This window comes from Melozone crissalis, unplaced genomic scaffold (assembly GCF_028551555.1).
Source record: "Melozone crissalis strain CALT ecotype California unplaced genomic scaffold, PUWL_Pcris_2 ptg000033l_1, whole genome shotgun sequence".
NCBI classification, from domain to species: Eukaryota; Metazoa; Chordata; class Aves; order Passeriformes; family Passerellidae; genus Melozone; species Melozone crissalis.
This window is the reverse complement of record NW_026535811.1, coordinates 13,965,001-13,986,003: the sequence shown is the minus strand read 5'-3', so window position 1 is coordinate 13,986,003 and position 21,003 is coordinate 13,965,001. Positions and strand designations below refer to the sequence as shown.

The window sequence follows — 21,003 nt, the reverse complement described above, 5'->3', positions numbered from 1 at the left end:
CATTTATTAGAAGCTAGCTATGTCTTGTTTACTATTCAGAAATATTACTATTATTATATATGGGTTGGTTTCCAGTGTGGTTGCAGAGATTACCTTTTAGCTCAAGGTTATTTGTGAGTGATTTGAAAGATGACTGATGAAGTTTCCAGGTGAAAAGAGATTCAGTTTTAACTGTGTGTAGTGGAATGGGTCACTCACATCTTACAAAGCCCTATTTGGGGTGCTCAAACAACACACATTTCAGTGGAGATGGAGCCAAGGCCACAGAATTAGGAACAGCCTCAGTCATCCCCATGGAACAAGCTGCTCCTTCTCAGAGAGCAGTGGCTCTGCAAAGCTCTCTGGAATCGTGGGTGCTGGGACCATCCAGCTGCACAGGAGCTTTCAGTGCAATGCAGCTGCTAAATGTGTTATTTTATATGGACTATGCAATGAGACCGTGACGTGGAGTTATCTCTGGGCTAAGCAAAACTATTTCTGGACATCCTAATCAGGTGTCAGTGCTAAGGGAGGATGTGGAAAGAGTGGGAGAGGTTTGCAGAAGAGCTACAAAAATGTGGTTTGAAAAACAAGAAAAAGACAGCATGCCACAAAAAGCCAATTGCTTGAAACTGTTTACCAGAAGGTTTATAATTGACTTGAACAGAGAGTGGAAGTACCTATGCAGTGGGAAGCCATCTGATAGTAGCATGCTCTTTGCATAGACAAAATAATAACCAGATCCAGCAGTTGGAACACAACACTAATTTAAATGAGAGGCACCAGATTATTTTATCTGCCAATTTCTGTCAAGATGTGTAATATTATAAATAAAGATGTGCTGGGAGGAGATCAAACTTATTTTCTGCTTCAGTGCAGACACGTGGATCAGTATTACCCAAAGGTTACCCTCTTTCTTGTTTTGCACAAGTCAATAGCAACCGCTAAACTGATTTCTTTAAACAGCAAGTGGGCATAAAGTAACATCTACAAACTGAAGCAGTCAGTTAATAAAATACACAACTAGAGCCATCTAATCTAAAAGTCAGTAGCTATCAATGTTTTCAGACTGTGTCATGTGTTACATGGTCATTCCTTTTACAGCCAATGAGTCTTTTAATTTAAACTTTTTTATTGCTGGACAGGGTTTGAATACATAGCCTTTGCTTCTGCCATGCCAAAAGTGCTGTCAACATATTACTGTGCTGTTTCTTAAAATGCATGGAGACAGAGTGCCTCTTATTTTTGCCTTTTTCTCAGATCCAATAATGGGAAAACTGCTTTGGAAGGCTTCTGCCATCTGACCTCACTGCAGCTGAGAGGAGACTGTGTTCAATTGGTAGCCATAGAATCAGACTGAAATCTAACCTTCCCTTTCATTTTTCAACACCACTTGTCTTGGCTACGTTTGTAGCATTTGTTCTGGTTTTATTTCTAGGCAAATAGCTCTTTTTCATTGCTTAAACATTGCCAACTAAACATATCTATGGGGTTTGTCCCTTATTGCCCATAACTCTTTGCACAGGAAATCTCAACAGAGCACTGAGAAGCGTGCTATAATAATCTAATAAGAGCAGACATGGTTTGCTTGGACCTCTGGTTCTTTATTATATTTACCAAACAGTCCTCTTGCTAACCCATGTGGCAGTGCCTCATAAGGACTTGCTTTACTTTGCTTGATCTAATTTCTCAAGCAAATTGCTAAAACAAGTCGTTTACGAAATGCAGGCCATCATTTGGTTTTTAGCTCATCCGGAATCCAGGACAAGTGAACTATGATTTAGAGTCTGTTTTACACTGCTATTCTGCATGTTTTATAACAAGCTAAAAATTATTAATAATTCATCTTTTCTGTTTAGTCCAAATGTATCTGTATCAACAGCAATCACAGATCCCTTATGGCTTCCACAGCTCTTTTCCATAATTTTTGGTATTTATTGTACAATTTATACTTGGATTCCTTCTCTTGAGCAACAGTGTTTGCCTGACCACAGTAGGATTTTTTTCAGTCCCTCATCTTCTACAGAGCCAGATGATATTGTAAATTATGTTTAGCACTTTTTATCTCACTTTGCATGCTGGTACTGTTGCACAGCCTCCTATTTCACTATTGTTACATTCCAGTATTGTCAGCATCATTTTATCTGCAAGGTGGGGGAGTTTCCCTTTTTGATAGTTTCTTCATTTAGAATTGTGCTCTTAAATTTCACTGTGATTAGTTCATTTTACTCATCTTACTTGAGACTGGTTTAATTCTATTACAGAAGTGGGTCACACTCAAATTATACATGACTCCAAGCACATCCTCTTGCAGGTTCTTGTGTTTTCTCTTCATGCAAATTACTGCAAATCTGTGCACCAGTAAAAGCTCTAACCAGTAATTTTGTAATTTTATAATAATTTCTGGAACTTTAGGAGCATCTGTAACACTACTTCCATATGTCAGAGTCCTGTGCCAAACGTGATGCTTTCATGCTCATAAAGTACTTAGTCTAACAGGGATTCAGTTAAACATCTACCTGAGGAAATGCATGTGGGGTATTTTATACATTGTGTTTTGACCAAAGCAAGTTTATTTGCACCAAAACTATGCCTTTGCATTTTCAAGTATAGATTATGGCTTCTTCATCAGTTCCCTGGAAGTGGTGATTACATTTTCTGGCTTTGAGCAGTTCTTTTGAAAGTATTCAAATCTTTGACTAGTTTGGGTTTATTATCATGGCAAACCTGCCAGTTCTTTTGGTTGGTGTCTTCACTCCCTTGACATCTAATTTAGCCAATATTGTCAAGATCAAATGTCAGCTTTAGTTGCAGCTCCAAAGAGCTGAGATGCTATGAATTGGCACACTGGTAACTCTACCAAGGCAAATTCCATGGTCTCCAGGAATCCCTTCTTTCAGTTCTCCATCAAGTCATTTGTGAATATTTCCTGTATCATGATCAGTGAGCAAGCTGATCCATCTAACCCTAGGTTTTTCTACCTGCTCTCCAGCACATTCATCCACAGAATTTTCTTGTTTCAGCATCTCAGGTTTGCAATCATGAAAACCCAACCTCATCACATCCTCTGTTACTGTATTGCTTTATAAAATCATCTTTTAAAGACAATCTCTGATAGCCTGATGTTTTCCCAGCTGATTTCAGTCAGCTGTTTTGAAATATCATATGGCTTGCATTATTTCTAATTTGAGGGCAGGACTAGCTTCTTATCTAAATACTTCAAAGCTCTTTTCCTCCTCATCAGTGCCTGCTGTGGGGAAAGTGGGGTGGCTGCCTCCTGGTGGCATGATCCAGTGTTTTGGCAGTAATTTCATCCTCCCCCTCTCTAGCTTGTGCACCTCCCTGCTGAACTGCTGTCTGTTGTCCCAGCTGGAAATACAAAATGGCACTTCCAATATCATGTTCTGGTACTTGCCTCAGCACACAATTATCCCTGGCCAAAGCTACCTCACTTGCCTTTGTAAACGTATTAAAAGACTGACAAAGAATGACGTTTTATAATCCCTATCAGAGCTCTGTCCATCAGCTGCACATCCATGTATTTTCCTTTTCTAAGTCTGTAATTTGTACTGAGAACACATTTCAGTGAAATAGTTAGGGGTTTTACTGCATGCCTAACAAGGCAGCCCTTCAGGGAGAGACTTCTGCCTTGTCTTATTTCATTCCAAATTTACTGCAAATGAATGTAATAAATCATCTCTGCACTTGTTTACTCTTTTACCTGTTTTCTTCAGTCTTATCAGGTCTCTGCCAGTTTTGTCTTGTGACATACACTTTAGGATGACTTTATGGTTTTCTTCCCCATTTGCTAACAATTTCCTTAGAGAAGCATGTAATTTTACTAGCCTTGCAAATATTTATTATTCTTTGCAAAGTCAAGTGGGTTTCTTGCTGTAACCTTGCTTTGAGCCAATTAGAGATTTTACCATTAATAATTCAGTCTCTAATTAGTCTATTTGGAAATTATTCCAGCTGTTAAATGCCCTCATATGTGATTTGGCTTCGCCGTGCAGTTCTGTAATAAAATGATCTGGAGTCTCATATAGCAGCTCATTTCTTGTCTTTGCCTAGTGATATTTTTGCCTGAGGTGCTGGGCTTGGAGCTTTGCTTGGGAGTCTGAAACTTCCTTTTCTACTGGCACTGAAAGGCCTGGAAGTCATGCTGTACACATATAGTAGTAGTATGGAGTTCTTCTGGCCTGATTTTTTGTCCTAGCATTTGCTTTCAAAAAAATCAGGAATTTCTTTCATCCTCTCCTCCCTTGTTACCGGTGGTGATCTGCCAGTCTGAGGGTTTAAAGTACCATTTGCCAGTTCACTTTTGCCACTGCTTTGGGCTTCTTCTGACCCCCTCTAAGACTGCTGCAGAGACATTTCTCTCTGCAGCCTGTCCATACTCAGAGGACCTAGGCCAGGGTTAGAAAAGCTTCAAATCTTTCCCACAGCAGAGGTGATCACCTATTCATTCCAATGCTGGCTGCTGCAGTAAAGATAAGCAGGCAGGAAAGATGTGTGAGAGGGAATAAAAAATTAGGTTATGCAGGTGTGTTGGCATAATGTAATGTTTTATTTCAGATATGCAAGAGAGAATTTTTTTTAAGAAATGAAGAAAAAACCACTTATGTATGTTATGAGTGTGTTCTTTTTTTAAATTTTAAACTAGGGAGATGTGGGGTGCGGAGATTCAGGGACATCACACCATAATTAATGTGATCCAGTGAAGCCAAATTTATTATCCCTGAAAATACTATACTTATAATAAATCTCTGCTGTCCATGTGTCTCTAGCTAATATATGATTGGTTAATCCTTGCTGTTTATGCATCCAAATTAGAATGCTGATTGGGTCACCTAATTTTTCTCGTGTCTTGCTGTGGTAGTCTGGCCCACCCATGACTCACTTTTTTCTTGCTTTCCCAAACTTGCTGACAAACTTGCTGAGTCCTGATGACTCTTCTTCTTGTATCTTTTTCAAGGATATACCGACCCCATTTCTGAATATGTCCATTTTCCATTAGTACAAACAGGCTGGATATGGCCATTGTCTAGCAAGAACTCAGTCTGCAAAAAACTCTCAGATAGGAGAAATAGCTTTTAATAAGTAATTTCCAGCCTTCTCAGAAATACTTGCAAAATATTCCTTTCCTCAGTCCAGGGGAAAGGCAACAAAATGCTTGATTATCCTCAGAGCCAGAGGATGGACAGACCATTTAGACTGGGTCACCTTCTCGTGCCCCAGCTGTGCCACGCTTCACGCAGGGCTGTCACCAGGTGCCAGCGGGGATGGGAACACACCCAGGGCTCTGTGCCAGTGCCAGGCTGGGATGCCAACCCCATCAGAAAGGGGGGCTTCAAACCAGGGCTTGGGAGCTGCTGTCGGTGTAGCTGTGCTGCACACGTCCGTATCCTCTGTCACTCCCACCTCCACAGGGAGCCTTGTCTTCCAAACCCCCCGGCTGGGCGTCCTCCGCCCGTGCTGTGCATGTGTGAGGAGATGACAACAGAGGCATCTGTGGATTTGCAGCCATGGGTTGTTACCAGCTGTTGAGTCATTTGAGTCTCAAATTTAACTCACTGTACTTTGAAAATAGCACGGAACGGCAGAAAATAAGTGTGTTTATTCTACGCAACTGTGGTCCTGCCGTCTCAAAATAATCCTTCCACTGCTGAATAATTTAACAAAAATGGAACAATTTAATGTAGCAGGTGTAAGGCAAAACTCTGTGACCGACGTCTCCTAGGCAGTTATGAAGTACCTTCATAGTAGCTGCCAAAGAGAAAGATAAACAAAGGGAGAAAGTAAGAGCCATTCTCTGGAATTCATTGGGAAATATGATATGTCCCACAGGGCATCTAGGATTTCTATTTTTCATTAATAATCAAGGTCTCTACCCATTCTTCAGAATGTTTGCTTGTGGTGACATGATCAACCACAACACTGAATATGGAAGGTGTTTCCTATGATCATATATATTTTTTCATTTATACAACATTATTCTTTGAAAGTTCAGTTTCTTGTGCTTCTTCACAAAAAAAGGAATAGTTTTAGAAAGTTTACATCAATTATTTTTTCCTTATGTAAAGGCAAATATAAATGCACACGTGTGTGCACAAGTGTGTGCACAAGTGTATGCACAAGTGTATGCAGACAGATCTTAAACAGCAGCCTGTGATCTTTAGAAAAACCAAGATCTGCAGTAATTTACTGGAATGTGAACTGTGAAGCTTGGGATAAATACAGTTTTCACAAAGGCATAATACCTTTGGCCACTTTGAAGAGTATTTATAATTCAAAACAAGTTGGAAGACTGGAAAAAAATGAGATACCAATCATGTTTTATTCCTGTGGGAGGTTCTAAATTAATGATGACTGCAGAGTAGCTTAAAAATTTGGCAAAACTCCCTACAGACCACTGTGAGAACTTATTTATGTGGATTGACCTCCAGATGGAGACACAGGCTGGTTTGTATCAAGAGATGCCATAAATGGGTTATGAAAGTGTTTGAGACCAGGCTCAGCACAACAAGATGATTCCCCCCCTCTGCCAAGCCTCCCCCACCACACACGTAAACACTCTGGCTCCTACCTGTGCTTTTGGCTAAATTTCGCATTATGCTCTAAGTGATTTAAGGCTTTGACTTGGAACAAGCTTGAGTTAATGTACAGCATTAATAGGCTTTAAATGTTTAAACCACTCAAAGGCTCTTGATTGTTTAAAACCCTCAAACACATGACAAGAGTGTTGTGGAAAGCAGAAAAGGAGCTGATGAGGGTCTTTTTGGACCTGCGAGGAGAAGCAGAGCTCAGAGCACTCATGCAGGCTTTATGCCCATCAGGAAGTAATGTAACAAGGCCAAGAGCATTCATATTCAGGATGAATATTATTACAGAAATAAAAGTAATAATGTCCTTTTTTTCTTTTAAGGATGTGTCCCTCTTTATGAGGAGTAGCTGAGAAAATTGGGGTTCTTAACTGTGCAGAAGACATGCTCAGGGGAGACTATTCCTCTTTACAGCTACCTGACAGGAGACTGTAGCTATGAAGGGGTTGATCTCTTCTCCAAGTAACAAATCACAGAACAAGAGGAAATGGCCTCAAATTGTACCAGGGAAGCTTTAGATTGGGTAATAGCAAAAACCTCTGCACCAAAAGTGTGTTCAAACAGGCTGCCCAGAGAAGGGGCACCATCCCTGGAGGCATTCAAGAGTTGTGTAGATGTGGCACTTAGGAACATGGTCTAGTGGTGGAATTGGCAGTGCTGGGTTAACAGTCAGACTTGATGATCTTAGAGATCTTTTCCAACCTAAGCAATCCTATGATTCCTTTAAAACATCTCTCCCTGCACAGTTTGTGGTGTCTCTCACAGACCTGGCTCAAGGCCATGTTCCTTGGTCCCATTTTAGGCCAGCTTTCTCGAGTCTGAGGTGTGGCTTTTCTTTTCTCATGTCTTTCAAAACCAGGATACTGACAGACATATGTCCAGGCATGTATTTGTGGATATGGGTTCACTGTTATGTACACATGTCCTGATATGGGGTAGAACTGGAACTGCTTCTTCATCCAGACCAGTGAACCATTAGTGATGAGCCTTTAGCAACTGTTACCTCTTGCCTTCTGAATGCTATCTAATTTCCTGTTTTCACTCAAAAAATAAATATTTAGGAAATCACTCAGGCAGACATACATCCCCTTTGCCATCTTTTGAGGTTAATATATTGCCAGGATGGCCTGTTGAGCATTTCTCAGCTAGAAAAAAGTTGCTCAGCAGATGGCAGGACAAGACCTAAAAGAGCTGGGGGTCCATGTTACATCTTAACTGCTAGTACTTCTCTCTCCTCTCTGGTGCACCAATAACACATTTTGCATTTATTTATTTATGCTGGCACTCATTTTGAAAAGGAAATAGGAGACTCTGGAAATAGGAAAGATCATTCACTTTTGCAATACAGACATCTGTGTGTCACTGCCTATCAGCAACTGAAATATTCTTTTAAAATTTCATGTTATAATACTCCTCAAGGGGAATCATAACTCTCATTTACAGCGTAAGTTCAAATGCAGAGTTATATCTTTTGTCTCATAGAATATTATTTTCACTACATGTTATTTTTTTTCCAGTACCTCAGGAATATCTCTGATTCTCTAGGTGAATACCTAGCATTGAAATGTTGAAACCTGAGGTAACATCTCCATAAGGAAACAGGGCTGGGATATAGATGTGTTTTTTGCAAGTCAATAACACAACTGTACTGCAGAGTGTAGTCATTTAGAAGTATTGTTCTGTGGGGCTTTTTTCCCTTGGAAGGAAAGGCTCAACAAGAGAATTCATTGTCAATTCCATAGCATTTGATCTCCATGGAAACATTATCAGCTGACTTCAAAGTCAACCTTCAAATGTGTTGTGGGTTGTTTTTTTTCCTGTGGCTCATTTCTGATGCTCCTAGATGTGCACTTGCAGGCTGTGGGGAAAGAAAAACCAACACAATTTCATTAGCCTTGTACCTGATCATGAGAGGGCACTGGCACTTAGGAGAAGGAGAGAAAAATCTTCTTTAATGAGGTGCAGAGATCTTATAGTCTGGAGCAAAAGACAGGGCAAGTAGTTTATGCACACCTCTAAATTCATTGTTTTTCTTTCCTAGCTCAAATCTGTCTCCCTGAACTTTGTGTGCAGTAAATTAAGGAGTCAGCTCTGTCTGGCTTTTCAGCAGGAAGAGCTGTTCATATTCCTCTGTGTGTTCATTTTAAGTCAGCTATACTGATTTGTAATTTCTCCCTCACCAGGATGGGAGGTACTGGCAGAAGCATCAGTACCTTCCAAAGTTACGGGAACAGACAACTTGGCGCAGTCTGTGAAGGGCATGCAATCAGGTTCCTTCTCAGGGATGTCAGTAGGTCTTTGGGGGGCTGACAGAAAGTAAAATAAAGTAGGAATAAAGCAGAGGAGACAGATTCTGTAGAAATACAAAAGACTTCCCCACCCACAGTCCTGGAAAACAAGTTCTGTGTGTTTTAAAATTCAGTGGTTGTCCCATATCCTTTAACAATGTCATGAGGCCTTTGATCTGTTGCTGGCTTCTGAATTCCAATGGCAAGATGCACCAAAGCCAAAGGAAGACAATGAAAACAAAACTGGCATTTATTATTGGGTTGGTCTTTTTAAAAGGAAATTTTGCTGAGCTGTTTGCATGCCTGACATAAAAGTGGACTGACTGCACATGCAACAGAAGGAAGATTAATACTGGCATGATTTGCTAGACAGAAAGAAAACCTTACAGAGAGAATAGGGAGAAAATTTCTGTGTGTGGCAGATCTTTTTGTTAAATGCAGAGGCTGAAGCAAGATTTAGATTCACTTTATTTGCTCCTCAGGTTGTCAGCTCAGAAAGCAACATTCCCCCTTGGGCAAATCGCTGCCACACACACTTGGTCTAATCCGTCTGGACAGAGTCCAACTGGACACTAGAAACTGCATTTAAAAAACAACTGGGAAAATCTACAAATGAGTAGGGCCTTCCTCATTTCTGCCCAACCTGGCTCTTCCAGGGGATACAGAGATAAGTCATGCCAATCTACTTGTATGGGCTACAGAAGATGAGCAGGTATTTCCTCTGCCACAGTAAAGGAGATTTCAGCATTGGCACTGAAATCAGTGTCAGTCTAGTCTGTGGCTTGCAGGCATTTATGTGGAAGATGTAAGCTTCATAGGGGTGCCCTGCACTAAGTGGTTCTTGCTGACCAGACAAAACTGCATTTAATTTTGATTTCTGACTATTCTCTCTCAGTAACTGTATCAGCACATATAGAAAGGACTTTCTCTTCCTAACAGGTCAACTCAGGGAAACAGTAATAAAGCCCACAGAAATTTGTAGTAAAGATCCTGAAAGCTGTACAAGCAAAGAGTCCTTTGGTCACTTGACAGAAATGAATGGATAGGCTTTTCTCCAGCACCTAAAGGGGAAAATATCCAAATCAGGTAGCCACCACCATCACTCCCAATGGCTTCTTTAGTACTGCCTTCAGCTAACAGAAGGATTAAAAAGGCAGCTATCTTTTACATATCTAACTATCCTTTTAGACCTGAAAGTATTCCCCCTAGAAATATTTATAGTGGCACACAGTAGGCAATATGGAAGAAGGCTGCATTGAATTTACTTGTGCTGTACCTGTTCTCCAGTCTTACTTGTCTTGAAGAACATCTATCAGTAGACTTTTCAGCAATTTAGGATTTCCTGCACAAGAAAGATTACGTGAATCCTCTGAGGCTCCTTCTGAGAGATTTCCAGTTTTTGACTGGAAGAAAATGGTCTTATGTACTTATAGATGTAATGAGCTCATTACTAAAAGACCAGATGCAACATGGTGCACAGATTCCTCCTACTACAGAACATGTCCTGTGTCAAGGCAAACCCACCATGACTCCACAAGTTCCCTTTAGCTCTGACAAATGCCTAGGGTGGGAAGAACCTACCTAAGGTACAGCTTGATACTAAATTTATGTGTCGTCATTGGAGGCAAATCTGAGGTGTGATGGAGTCACTTGAGTTTGTTCAGACCTCCAGTGCCTCTTTCTGTTTAACCTTTTGGCCTCTGCCTGGGTCATGCTGTGAGCTCCACACTGCAAAGGATGAAAGACCCTGCCAGAAGCCTCTCTATGTTGCCAAGCATGGTGCTTGCCAGCACACAGATGGGATAATTCTTCTAACTTTGGATTAGAATTTTTTTTCATTTTGACACTGAGGTACTTTCTTTGCTTTCTGCTCCAGTAAAATCAGAATAACATCACAGTGCTACAACTGGCACAATTTTTGCTGTCTCCTGTGTTGTGGCTGCAAGTTCATGACTTGTTATGCTTGCTTAATGGCTGTAGTAAATCCACTTTATTATTGCTAGGTTATCTTGGTTGGGTCATAGGAATCACCATTGCTAAAGTACTCAGAATTTTATTCACTCAGGCTTTGATCTGAAAGCTTTCTTCTCTGCCTAGTCCATCAAACCTTTGTGCTTTTAGCTAAGTAGTGTTGCTTTTGCCTTACGTGCCAACTCACAGCTCCAGAGAGTGCTTGCTCATCGCTGCAGCTCACTGGCTGTGGCTGTGCACAGCATGGGTGTTCACTCCCTGTGCAGTCCCATGCCCCAAGGGATACATTCATGGAAATGTCACCATGTGCAAATCTGCAGTGTGAAATATGGACTGGCACTTGTATCAGCAGAGCAAACTAGAGTTCAGCCCTCGGCTGATGTAGCATTGTTCCTATATATGAGATACTGATTTACACAAGCCTAAGCATGGTCCCCATGAAGTGTTTGGGGTTGTAGCTGAGGACACATAATTCTCTGGTGCCATAAGAAATTAAGCTTGTGCAGCAGCAGTCCCTAGACAGGCACACAGGGGAGGTGACACACAGCAGGAGCACAGCTCTGGCATTTGCTGGGCACCTCTGGCACCGTGTGAGGCAGGAGGCCAAAGGCCAAATGCAAACCACTTTCTGAGAGTGGCTATAATGCAGTATCATGACAGACCCTGCAGTTTATCTGGTCCATGGCATAAGATAAAAATGCATTAAGTCCCAGCCCAGGTGGGGATGTAATCTCACAAGGACACCACACTAAATCTCCATCACCCAGTCAGATTTATCCTTCCATCTCCGCTTTTTTCAGAAGGGCAATTTTCCAGTAAACCCCTTGCTATTCTGCAGCCTATTGGTGATGCTGCAAGCTGCTTCTGCTGGAACAGTACATAATTAAGCAATAATTTATATTCTATGCGTGTATGCACAGAGCAATAAAGTGTTCTCAAGAGCTGCGTGCTGCTGAGGCGTTTAATCCGTGCACAGAAGGAGTTTACTGCAAAGCTGCTCCCTCCCTCCAAAAGGCTTTTGTCATCACTGTATTGGGAGGGAATTCGGTGCATTCTTCAATTATTTCATTTGATTTGGATATAATTTAAATAGTTAATGCTACACACTCCACTTTAGGATCAGACCTAATTTTATTTGTTTGTTTGATGTACCTTGAAAATAGTAAAAGCTAGTAGGGCAGAGAGAAAGTGAAGATAATGTTTCACTTGTGAGATTTTTCTTCTCACGTAGCTCTATAATAAAGGAAAGTGATGATAATTAAGTAAACAGCACTCCTTTCAAAGACATTAGTGGTCACAAGAAGCTACTAGAAATACTTTTAAGGGTAGAGATTTACATTTATTTGAAAACTGCATGGTTTCAAAGGACATCTTAAAATCCATACCTTTGCAGTTCTCTTTTTATCTACCAATTTATTAGTAATACTTGACATTTCCACATGCTTTAAAAAATAACAGAAGGTGAGAAGAATCAGTTTTTGGGGTTGTTTACTTTGTACATCTGACAGCACAGTTTGTGAGTCACTTCTGTCTGTTGTGGGGGGAAGGGAGGGGATGAACATCATTCTGTCAAATGCGAAGGAAATGATTTCCAAATCATGAGACAAATGATCTGTAGGAGGAGGGTCTCAGAGATGGGCTTGGTGCCCAGATCATTTTAATTACTGGCTTTTTGGAATTCCCATGCCTTCAAATTGGTGATGTCTCCTTCAGTCAGACACCTCCTCTCTAATAATAAGGATGAGGGTGTTTAGATGTAGCTCCTGCCAGCAGGGTCTGTTTATGCCCTAGCACCACGAAGGTTCCCCTTCATCTGCAGTGCATCTTAGAAAGGCATCACTTCTTGTCTCAAGACATCACAGACCTTGGGAAATCCCCCAAGCTCTATGGCTCTGGAATCTGAGCCAGGTCTATGGGTGAAGGACGTGGCTGCTGACATGGTTCAAGGGGATACTAGCATCAGGGAAAATCAAACAGATTTGCTATGGATGATTTGAGCCTGTTTGTGTTTAAATCAGTTCACTCACAAGCAGTTTTAGTCTTCCCTGGAGGTGAGGTTTAAAAACTGTGGAGGCATTGCAGACCCTCACACAGCTGGGCTGATTGGAAAGAAAGGGACATTTACAAAAAAGAAAACAATAATTCCTTGCAGCAGAGGCCCATGGCACTGCTTGATATAATCATGCTTGAAAACAGCTACAGCAAAGGGCTCTGACTCATAATCCACGTGGAACTAGGCTTTGACCAACACTGACAGTACCTTTCCCTCTTCAGACCATGTCTGCCCCTTCAGCAAGTACGGCAGGACCCTAGTCTTATGTACATATATGGGAAATAAGTTCATCTCTGTCCTAAAAAACCTTCCATTCTAAATTAAAGGGACATCCAGTGTAATTTTTAATATTATTATTTAATATATAAGAAAGACAGGCACAAGATAACCAAGAGGTATTTAATAGCTCAGGTTCTCAATGATGATCATCCACCCATTAGCAGGACAGGGACTGTCAGAACCAGGCCAAGATGAAGGGAGGCTACCTGACAAGGAGTCAGGATGGAGGTTTGACTACATGTCAAACAGCAGTTTCTGTGGCACAGACACAGCTTTACATGAAATTTCATCTCTCACTTGATTGAAGCATTTTGCAGTGACATGTGAATTACCTGTCAAAAATCCCACTGTTGCCGTGTCTCATTCATTAGGTTTCACTTTGGAGGATAAAGTGTAAATCCCAGCACAAAGAACTTTGTGAGTTCTGCTCCCCCCAGCTGCTGAAGGACATGGCCTTTATTTCCCTGTGCAGCTCGTACCAGTGAGCTCTTATTGACACCTGCCATTCACATTTTGTGCCAGGACCATGGCTGGACCACCAACATTCAGGTCTGGTCATGTGCTTGGACCACAGCTATGGGGAGTGTTTTTCACAAAGAAATTAAAGTTTGTATCAATGCAGTTTCCAGGGGATCTGAGGGATTAATGCACATGTAGGAGGATATTTCACTGACAGTAAAAACTTGGGAGGAAACTGCAGAAGGGTTCAGTTTGACTTCTGGGGAGAAAAAGGATCATAGGGTTGGGAATGCTCATGACTTCCTGCAGTGCTGCTGCCTCTGAAGCACTGTGTCTATAGTGCAGAGTGTCATGGGCACCAGCAACAGCCCCCCTCCTCCTGCCACCTCAGCTCCATGTCTTACCTGGACTAGCAGAGGCTTCATTTCCATGGGTAAGCTCATGTTCTGCATCCCTTTTACCCATGACTCCTTCACTACAATGGCCAACAACTGTGCAATTTGCAAGGATGATCTTTCATGTTCTGACTGCCAGTTCATGAGGAAAAGCTACTGAACAGTTATGAGGTAGGAACTTTACTTGGTTTTCATCAGTAGCCTTCCTGGTGAGAGGCCAGATTAACTATAAGCAGGAACTTCCTTGCTTGGCTGAACACAAGCAACACATAGGACTCATAAAAAGGCCATAAAGATTTTTCTAGATGGCATAAAATGGCAGTTTTTGTGTCTGCAATGAACAGTGCTAGAGAGACAGATAAGTCTATGCTGTACAAGACATCCTGCAGAAGCACTGGGGGGTGACAGGCTGAGGACTGTGCTCTGCACTCTGTGACATTGTGCATGGCAGTCATTATTTGTCACCACGTGTTAGCACATTCTCCAGAAAGGGGCCAGGCTTTTCTTAGAGAAGTCTCATGCTCGTGATTTGCTTAGTTCTCTAGTGTTGCTACTTGCTCCTCTTTGCTGTTCCTTTGTTAAGGGGCAGAATACCCTCAGCAAGGTGGCGTGCCAATACACTGGGCACTGCTCAAATTCAAAGAGTAAGCAACACTCATTGCACTGAAGAGCTTGTGAACAAAACAGCCAAGACAAAGCGTGAAAGCACAGGGAGTATTTGAAATCCAAAGTTATTTCCTTCCCTTTTGTACTTAGCAAATGCAGCTTTAGTCTGGCCACACAGATTTTCCCACCCACCTCTCTTAACAATCTTATATTTTGAGAGAGCAGAAATCACCATGTTCTTACTAGCAAAGAAAGGCCTTCCCTGTCATTTTCTAACCACAACCATTTGAAATGAGCCACAGAGCTCAATTCAGATCACAGTGCCTCTGAGGCATCATTTTTCCCCAATCCCACAATGTTCTAGTCATTCTGACATAGAACACAGGGAACAACTGCATTCTTGTCAAACATCTTCATATTACTGAAAAAATAAGTAACATAGGAAAGGATATGTGGTTTTAAATAAAACAACCTGATTTTTGACTAAGGGATTGTGGGATGGTGATCTCCCATTTATCCTACTCTGTGCTTTGAAGTAGTATAGGACAACTCCAGAGCCTGGGATCTCATGAGGCTTTTGCAAGAATCCAGATCACAGGTTGCATACTGCTGGGGTGCTGGTGAGAGGCAAGAAGACTGTTTGGAATGAAATAGGCAGAGTACCTACTGCAGCAGCTCGCTGGTCCTCACTGGTGCCCAGTGGCGCTCCCATAATATTTGTGAATATCCTGGGCCATCTGGCAGCTGCACATGGCAGTAGCAGAAACACCTGACCTCTACAGCAGAGACTAGCTGCAAGTGACATTCCAAAATACAGTGGAGAAAAGGCCATCCCAACAGGCATAGCAGTGATCAGAAGAGGGAGCCATAACAGTGATCTCACTGCAGGTCCAAGATAGAGATTTGCCTGTAGATTCAATGCCTATGTGATGTTCCTGCTAAATAAAGGAAGTGGGTATAATGGAAAGTCCACACATTTTAGTCATGTAGGTATGTTCCTGCAAATGCTCCCAGTTTCTGAACTGAATTCCATGGGAATTCACCAAATAATCTCACCTCTGTCTTCAGAGTGGGGAGGGTCAAATTCATTTATTCAGTGCAACTGCAACTAAAAAGAGCAAAGCAGCAGAGAAACAACAGCAAAAATGTTGCAGAAAAGAAGCAGAGCCAGGGGCAGGAAGGGGTAGAAGCAAGGACATCTATTAAGCAGAAGACAGGAGCCTGTCATTGAGACCAGGCTGATTGTGACTGCTTTGGAAGACTATGCTGGTTTAGGGATGGGACCAGGAAGAAGAGGACATTCCTCACCAGCAGCTGTAAGTGAACAGATGCAGGATGAGCTGCACAGGTAGCACACGTCACACGCTATGGATGCATGCATGAACAGAGGGAGGACACACAGGACTGACTGTGTGTGTCTGGAGGCTGCCTTCTGTGCCCAGGGCTCTCCAGGCAATCCAGAGAGGCCCACAAAGGGAGGAATTAGAGAAGAAAAATAAAGTACCAACTTCATGCTGATGTGAGTCGTTATCTCTTGTGGCAGGTGTGTAGCATCTGTATCTATCCATTATCTGGTGTGTGGGTGGCAATTGTGACATTTCAGGAGCTCAGAGTTTAGCCTTGATGAAGCTGGGGGCCAAAGATCAAAATTAAACCCATCTGGGTGGGATAAAGTTCAGCCTCATCTGATATGTGTGTCTTTTCATAACACCAACTGACCGAGCTAGGAAGTTTGTCCTCGCTGTGTTCTCAGGAAGAAATAAGAAATTAAATATTTCTGCAGAGATGGAAAACAAGAACAGGATATTTTGAAGATTTCAGCAATGTGGCAGAGGGCATCTGGATTGAAACTGGAGTCATGCAGAGGGCAGAATCTGAGTTTTGTGAAGGATTTAAAGATTTTTTTAGTGATATTTGAAAGGAGACTGTATAATGAAAAATTCTGTATTTTGATATAAGAAAAGCATGAAGAAAATCTCCCACGTAAGTTCAAATGTACATTTCAATGGAGCCAGAACATGACAAGTATATTGTAATATCCTATAAAGCCTATCGCTGAGAAATTGGAATGAAACAAAAAATTCAAGGTTATTTTTCCTCCCAAAAATGTCAAAACAAGATTATTCATTCTGTATTTACTCTGTAAAGCAAAGTTTCAGAAAAATCAATGGTTCCATGGAGCATTCTTGTTCCCAAGGGAGTGCTCATAATGAAAAAATGTTCCTGTTGAAGTTTCTCCATACAGCTCTGCTCAGCAGCAGATCAATATTCAAGGCTCTGGTGGCACTCAATTCTTTCTCCATGGAGCCTCCAGACGAAGCCACTCTCTATACAAACATCTTCCCTTAGGCACTTCCTTACTGCTCGCTCCAGCTCTTCTCATGCAGCTCGGAAAGGGGTATGTCTATCACTCTTCTAACTTCTCTTTGTTTTTCTCCTCTCTCCTTCTCCCCCTCCCACTCTCCTCCAGGAACCTTCTGCATCATTTCACTGTGCACGTGTGTGGCTGGAATCAACTTTGAGCTGTCCCGCTACCCGCGCTACCTGTACGGACTGCCCGACGACATCAGCCACGGCTACGGCTGGTCCATGTTCTGTGCGTGGGGGGGCCTGGGCCTCACTCTCATCTCTGGCTTCTTCTGCACTCTGGCCCCTTCTGTCCAACCTGTCCCCAGGACCAACTGCCCCAAATCTAGACCTGAGAACGGGACAGTGTGCTAAAACAAATAGCAAACAAATACACACACACAAAGACATATATATATATATATATATATGCCTAGGTATGCCTATACATGCATATATATGTATATATAATTATATATATATAAAATCTCAAATTAATGCCAGTGCCAAGGTAGAGCTGAGTCCAACATGGCACTCACATCTCCACTGGACTCTGTGTTGCTTCATTCTTTCTCACAGTGATGGGAAAGCTTTTCTCTCACATGGCTCTTCCATCCAACTCTTAACTTCAGCATCATACCTTAGAGGTCAAATGAACCTACAGTTGCACCTACCTACTGCCATTTGGGAGGGCAAACAGGGGATCCATGTGGGCAATCTGGAACCAGAATCTGTACAGGACATGGTGGGGGCAGAGGCGTGGGGGGGATGACACAAAAAGTGTGTCCATTGCAGCCAGAAGGGAAAATGTAAACAGCAAGCAAATGAAGCATTTGAGCCACTTCAACAACATACCTCCTCAAGGCCATTATCAGAAACCCACCTATGTTCCTTTTCTTTCTTAAAACAAAATGACAGAAATTGTGTCATTGGTTTTGGGGTTTTGTTGGGTTTTTTTCTCCTTAAAACGCAGAAAACAAAATGGACAGAATGTGTGAGGAAAAGTAGAAAAGCATTTTCTCTTTGCCTGCCAAACTTTAGAGAGAAGTAAACAAGTGAAAATACTACTACTAATAATTAATAATAATAAACATCCAAGAAAATAAAACCAGAAAACAATAAAAATCTCCAAGAGGACATCTCAGCGGACTTTCCAACAATGCGGTTTTAATCTTCCAGCTGCCTTACATCCAGGCTTACAACTGAGGCTGAACTGCTAATGTAAATGCAGCAGAAGGCCTTTTGAAAATGCTGTGATACATGTGTGTATAACTTTTTCTTCCCTCTTACTTTATTTATTTTTTTTAACAAAAAGAAAAATTTAAAACATTGCAATGTGATTGTCCACCAAGCCATCCATGCTGTGTTTGTGGCCCGAGACTGAGGCACCCAGCGGCAGAAGCGTGAGGAAAGCCGTCAGGTCTGAGACAGCACATCTTCTCTGGTGGATTTCAGCAGGTTTTTTTTTTCATGGAGCTTCTAAGAGTTCAGGATGGTGGATCCAGGGGAAGACTGACCAAGGAGAAGGGAGGCGGGGGAAGGCCTGGTAGCTGTTCTTCCCAGGGATTTGATGGAATGGGATTTCATCAAGTTTCCAGTTTGGATGTTTGAGACAACTGAGCAAAAGCCATTGTGGAGGAGGAAAAGGGAGCTAATTTCCGTAGAAGAGAAGTAAGAGATGCCTCTCATTGTGTTCATGTATGCCAAATAAGACCTTCCCACATCTTGTCTTTGGAAACTGCCCCAATTCAATGGACATCTCCTCTCTCCATCTGGGAGGACTGTGTACAGATGGATGTGAAAGGGTCAGATGCAGAGAACAGAGATCCATTTCCCATGAGCTTAAGCATTGTATGATATAACTGTGAATCTGCAAATGGAACTCTCTCTCTTTTTTGGTCTTTCTCTTTTTCCTGCTACTCCTCTTCCTATTGTCTCCTTTTTCCTTCCCTCTGCTCTTCCCGTTGTTCAGGTCATAGGTCCCAGAAGAGCTAAACAACAGCTAATTCTGGAGAGGTGGGTGAAGGCCATTAGAGGAAGAAAAGCATTTTGGCTGTGAGGACAGTGGGTCCTTGCAGGGTACCAGTGGCTGAGGGGAAGGTAGGGAAGAAGGTCCAAGGGTGTAGCCAAAGGGACTCTGAAGAATGATGACTGAATTGCCATGTGCAAAAGTGAGGGCACCACTGACAAATGTGCAGGCAAAGAGAGACAGGGCAAAGAAAAAAGTCTCCCCAAAACCAATCCAACCCAACATGCTCTTAATTCAGGGATAGTACCAGCAATCTTTTCTTACCTGATAGCTGCATGATATGAGTCCTCATCAGTCAATAAAAAGTAATCCTCTCCATCTAAAATATATCAACAGGAGAAGGAGCCTGTGCCTGCTGCACAGAAATGCAGACTTTAATTTCCAGGTCATGCCATTTACACAGCTGGCAAGAAACAGTATTGCTTGGTTTAAAAATATCCAGCTAACAAATAATTCTTGCACATATAGTTGTATTACAGTGCTCAAAGAAACGAAGTTTCTGGAGGACATGTTGGAATAGAGTAGATTTGGGTTTCTTCCATTCTTGCTCAACTACCTAGCTTTTGTTTTCTGTTGTCTACAGATTCCCCAAACATGTCAATACCAGCTCCTAAGTCAGTGTGTTTGCACTGAAGTGCCATCCCTGTCAACTGAAGTTTCACAATTTCATTTTACATTAGATGTGACCAGAGAAATTACTTATTTATTCAAGTTGAAAATACAAGCCTTTTGAAAAAACTTCCTTTTTAAGCAGATTGCTTTATTTATTTTTTTCTGGGAAGGTTTTCAAATAGAGTGGTTTTGAAAAGTTTTGAAATCATTAGACTGTGCAAGTGCCTACTTGGTAAGGAGGTTGATGAATTACCATTGAACAGAAGAAGGAAATTTAAAACAAAAATAGCCTTGGAGAGCTAAATGAAAGCTGAATGCAGAAAACCAATAACTGGAAACCAAAAAAAAACCTATTAAAAAATTGTTCATTTCTTCAAAGCATGAAAAATTTTGGAAAAAACCCCAACTTATTGGTAAGAAATTATACAGCTGCTTAATTAAAACAGCTTTGAATGCAAACTTTCCTCCTCCTCTGCAGTGCTGACTGTGATAGGAAAGGTGTTTCATGTAAATACAGATATCTGGAGTGACACAGGTAAGCCAGAGTCACAGAGGTCCCTATCTGGAGTCTACCATCAGGCCCTGTGGCAGGCAGAGCAGTACAGCAGCTCCTGTGATGATGTATCCTTGTGTGCTCCTTGAGTGTTCACAGGGTGAATTCTATAGATACAGTTTTGAAAGATGTATAGCAGTAAGATTTAAAGAAATGGAAGTAATTTTGCTGTTTGATGGATTTTCAAAGGTTTCCTTTTCTTCTGCAGCTGGCTCAAAACCAGTTTTGCCTTGATGAAGTATTCTCTGATGGTGTTGGTTTACAAGCTGTATATAAGCCTCTGTGTCTGTCTGTGTGTGACCGTGGGTTACGGTTATCTTATTAACAACAGAAAAGTGTTGACCCTGAATCTTTGGGCCAGTTCTGTGATTTTCCACTTGCTCTAGCATAGTGTCTGTAAGGCCTGTGTGGCTGTGAAGCATCTTAAAATCTATGGCAATGTCTGAAGCAGCAGGTGATCATGTCACCTTAATCTCCAGCTGGATCCCCAAAAGAACCATTTGTCCAAACACCAGATCTCTCATCACTGCTTTAAGTAAGGGCAGAACCCTTTTGGGAGATTTTGCTTCTCGAAGACCTGGCAGGAGTCCCGTGTGCTTCCATACCCCTGGATGGGGGTCACAGCCCCACCACACCTCTGAATGCTCAGACTTGTCTTTAGAGCAGAGTTGACCCAGAATACATCCAGATGTAAATTTGTGAAGGTTAATGTCTCCATCTCTCCTGAGCTGAAGCACACTCACAGCTACTCTGAGTTTCTGCATTTTGAGGGAGGCTTTGAAGTATCTTTCTGAACAGAGATTGAAGCTTTTTGACTAGTGTGTTGTTTCT

The 21,003-nt window shown here is 41.8% G+C and overlaps 1 protein-coding gene across 1 annotated transcript in view; it reads left to right on the top strand.

Moving 5' to 3' along the window:
* TMEM178B (transmembrane protein 178B) overlaps positions 1 to 20,737 on the top strand; it is a 214,263-nt gene extending 193,526 nt beyond the window's left edge. Inside the window, exon 4 of the mRNA XM_054281808.1 lies at positions 17,103 to 20,737. Coding sequence (XP_054137783.1) covers positions 17,103 to 17,353 — 251 coding nt within the window. The 3' untranslated portion in view covers positions 17,354 to 20,737. The remainder of the gene's footprint in view (positions 1 to 17,102) is intronic.
* Positions 20,738 to 21,003: the final 266 nt, after the last annotated feature.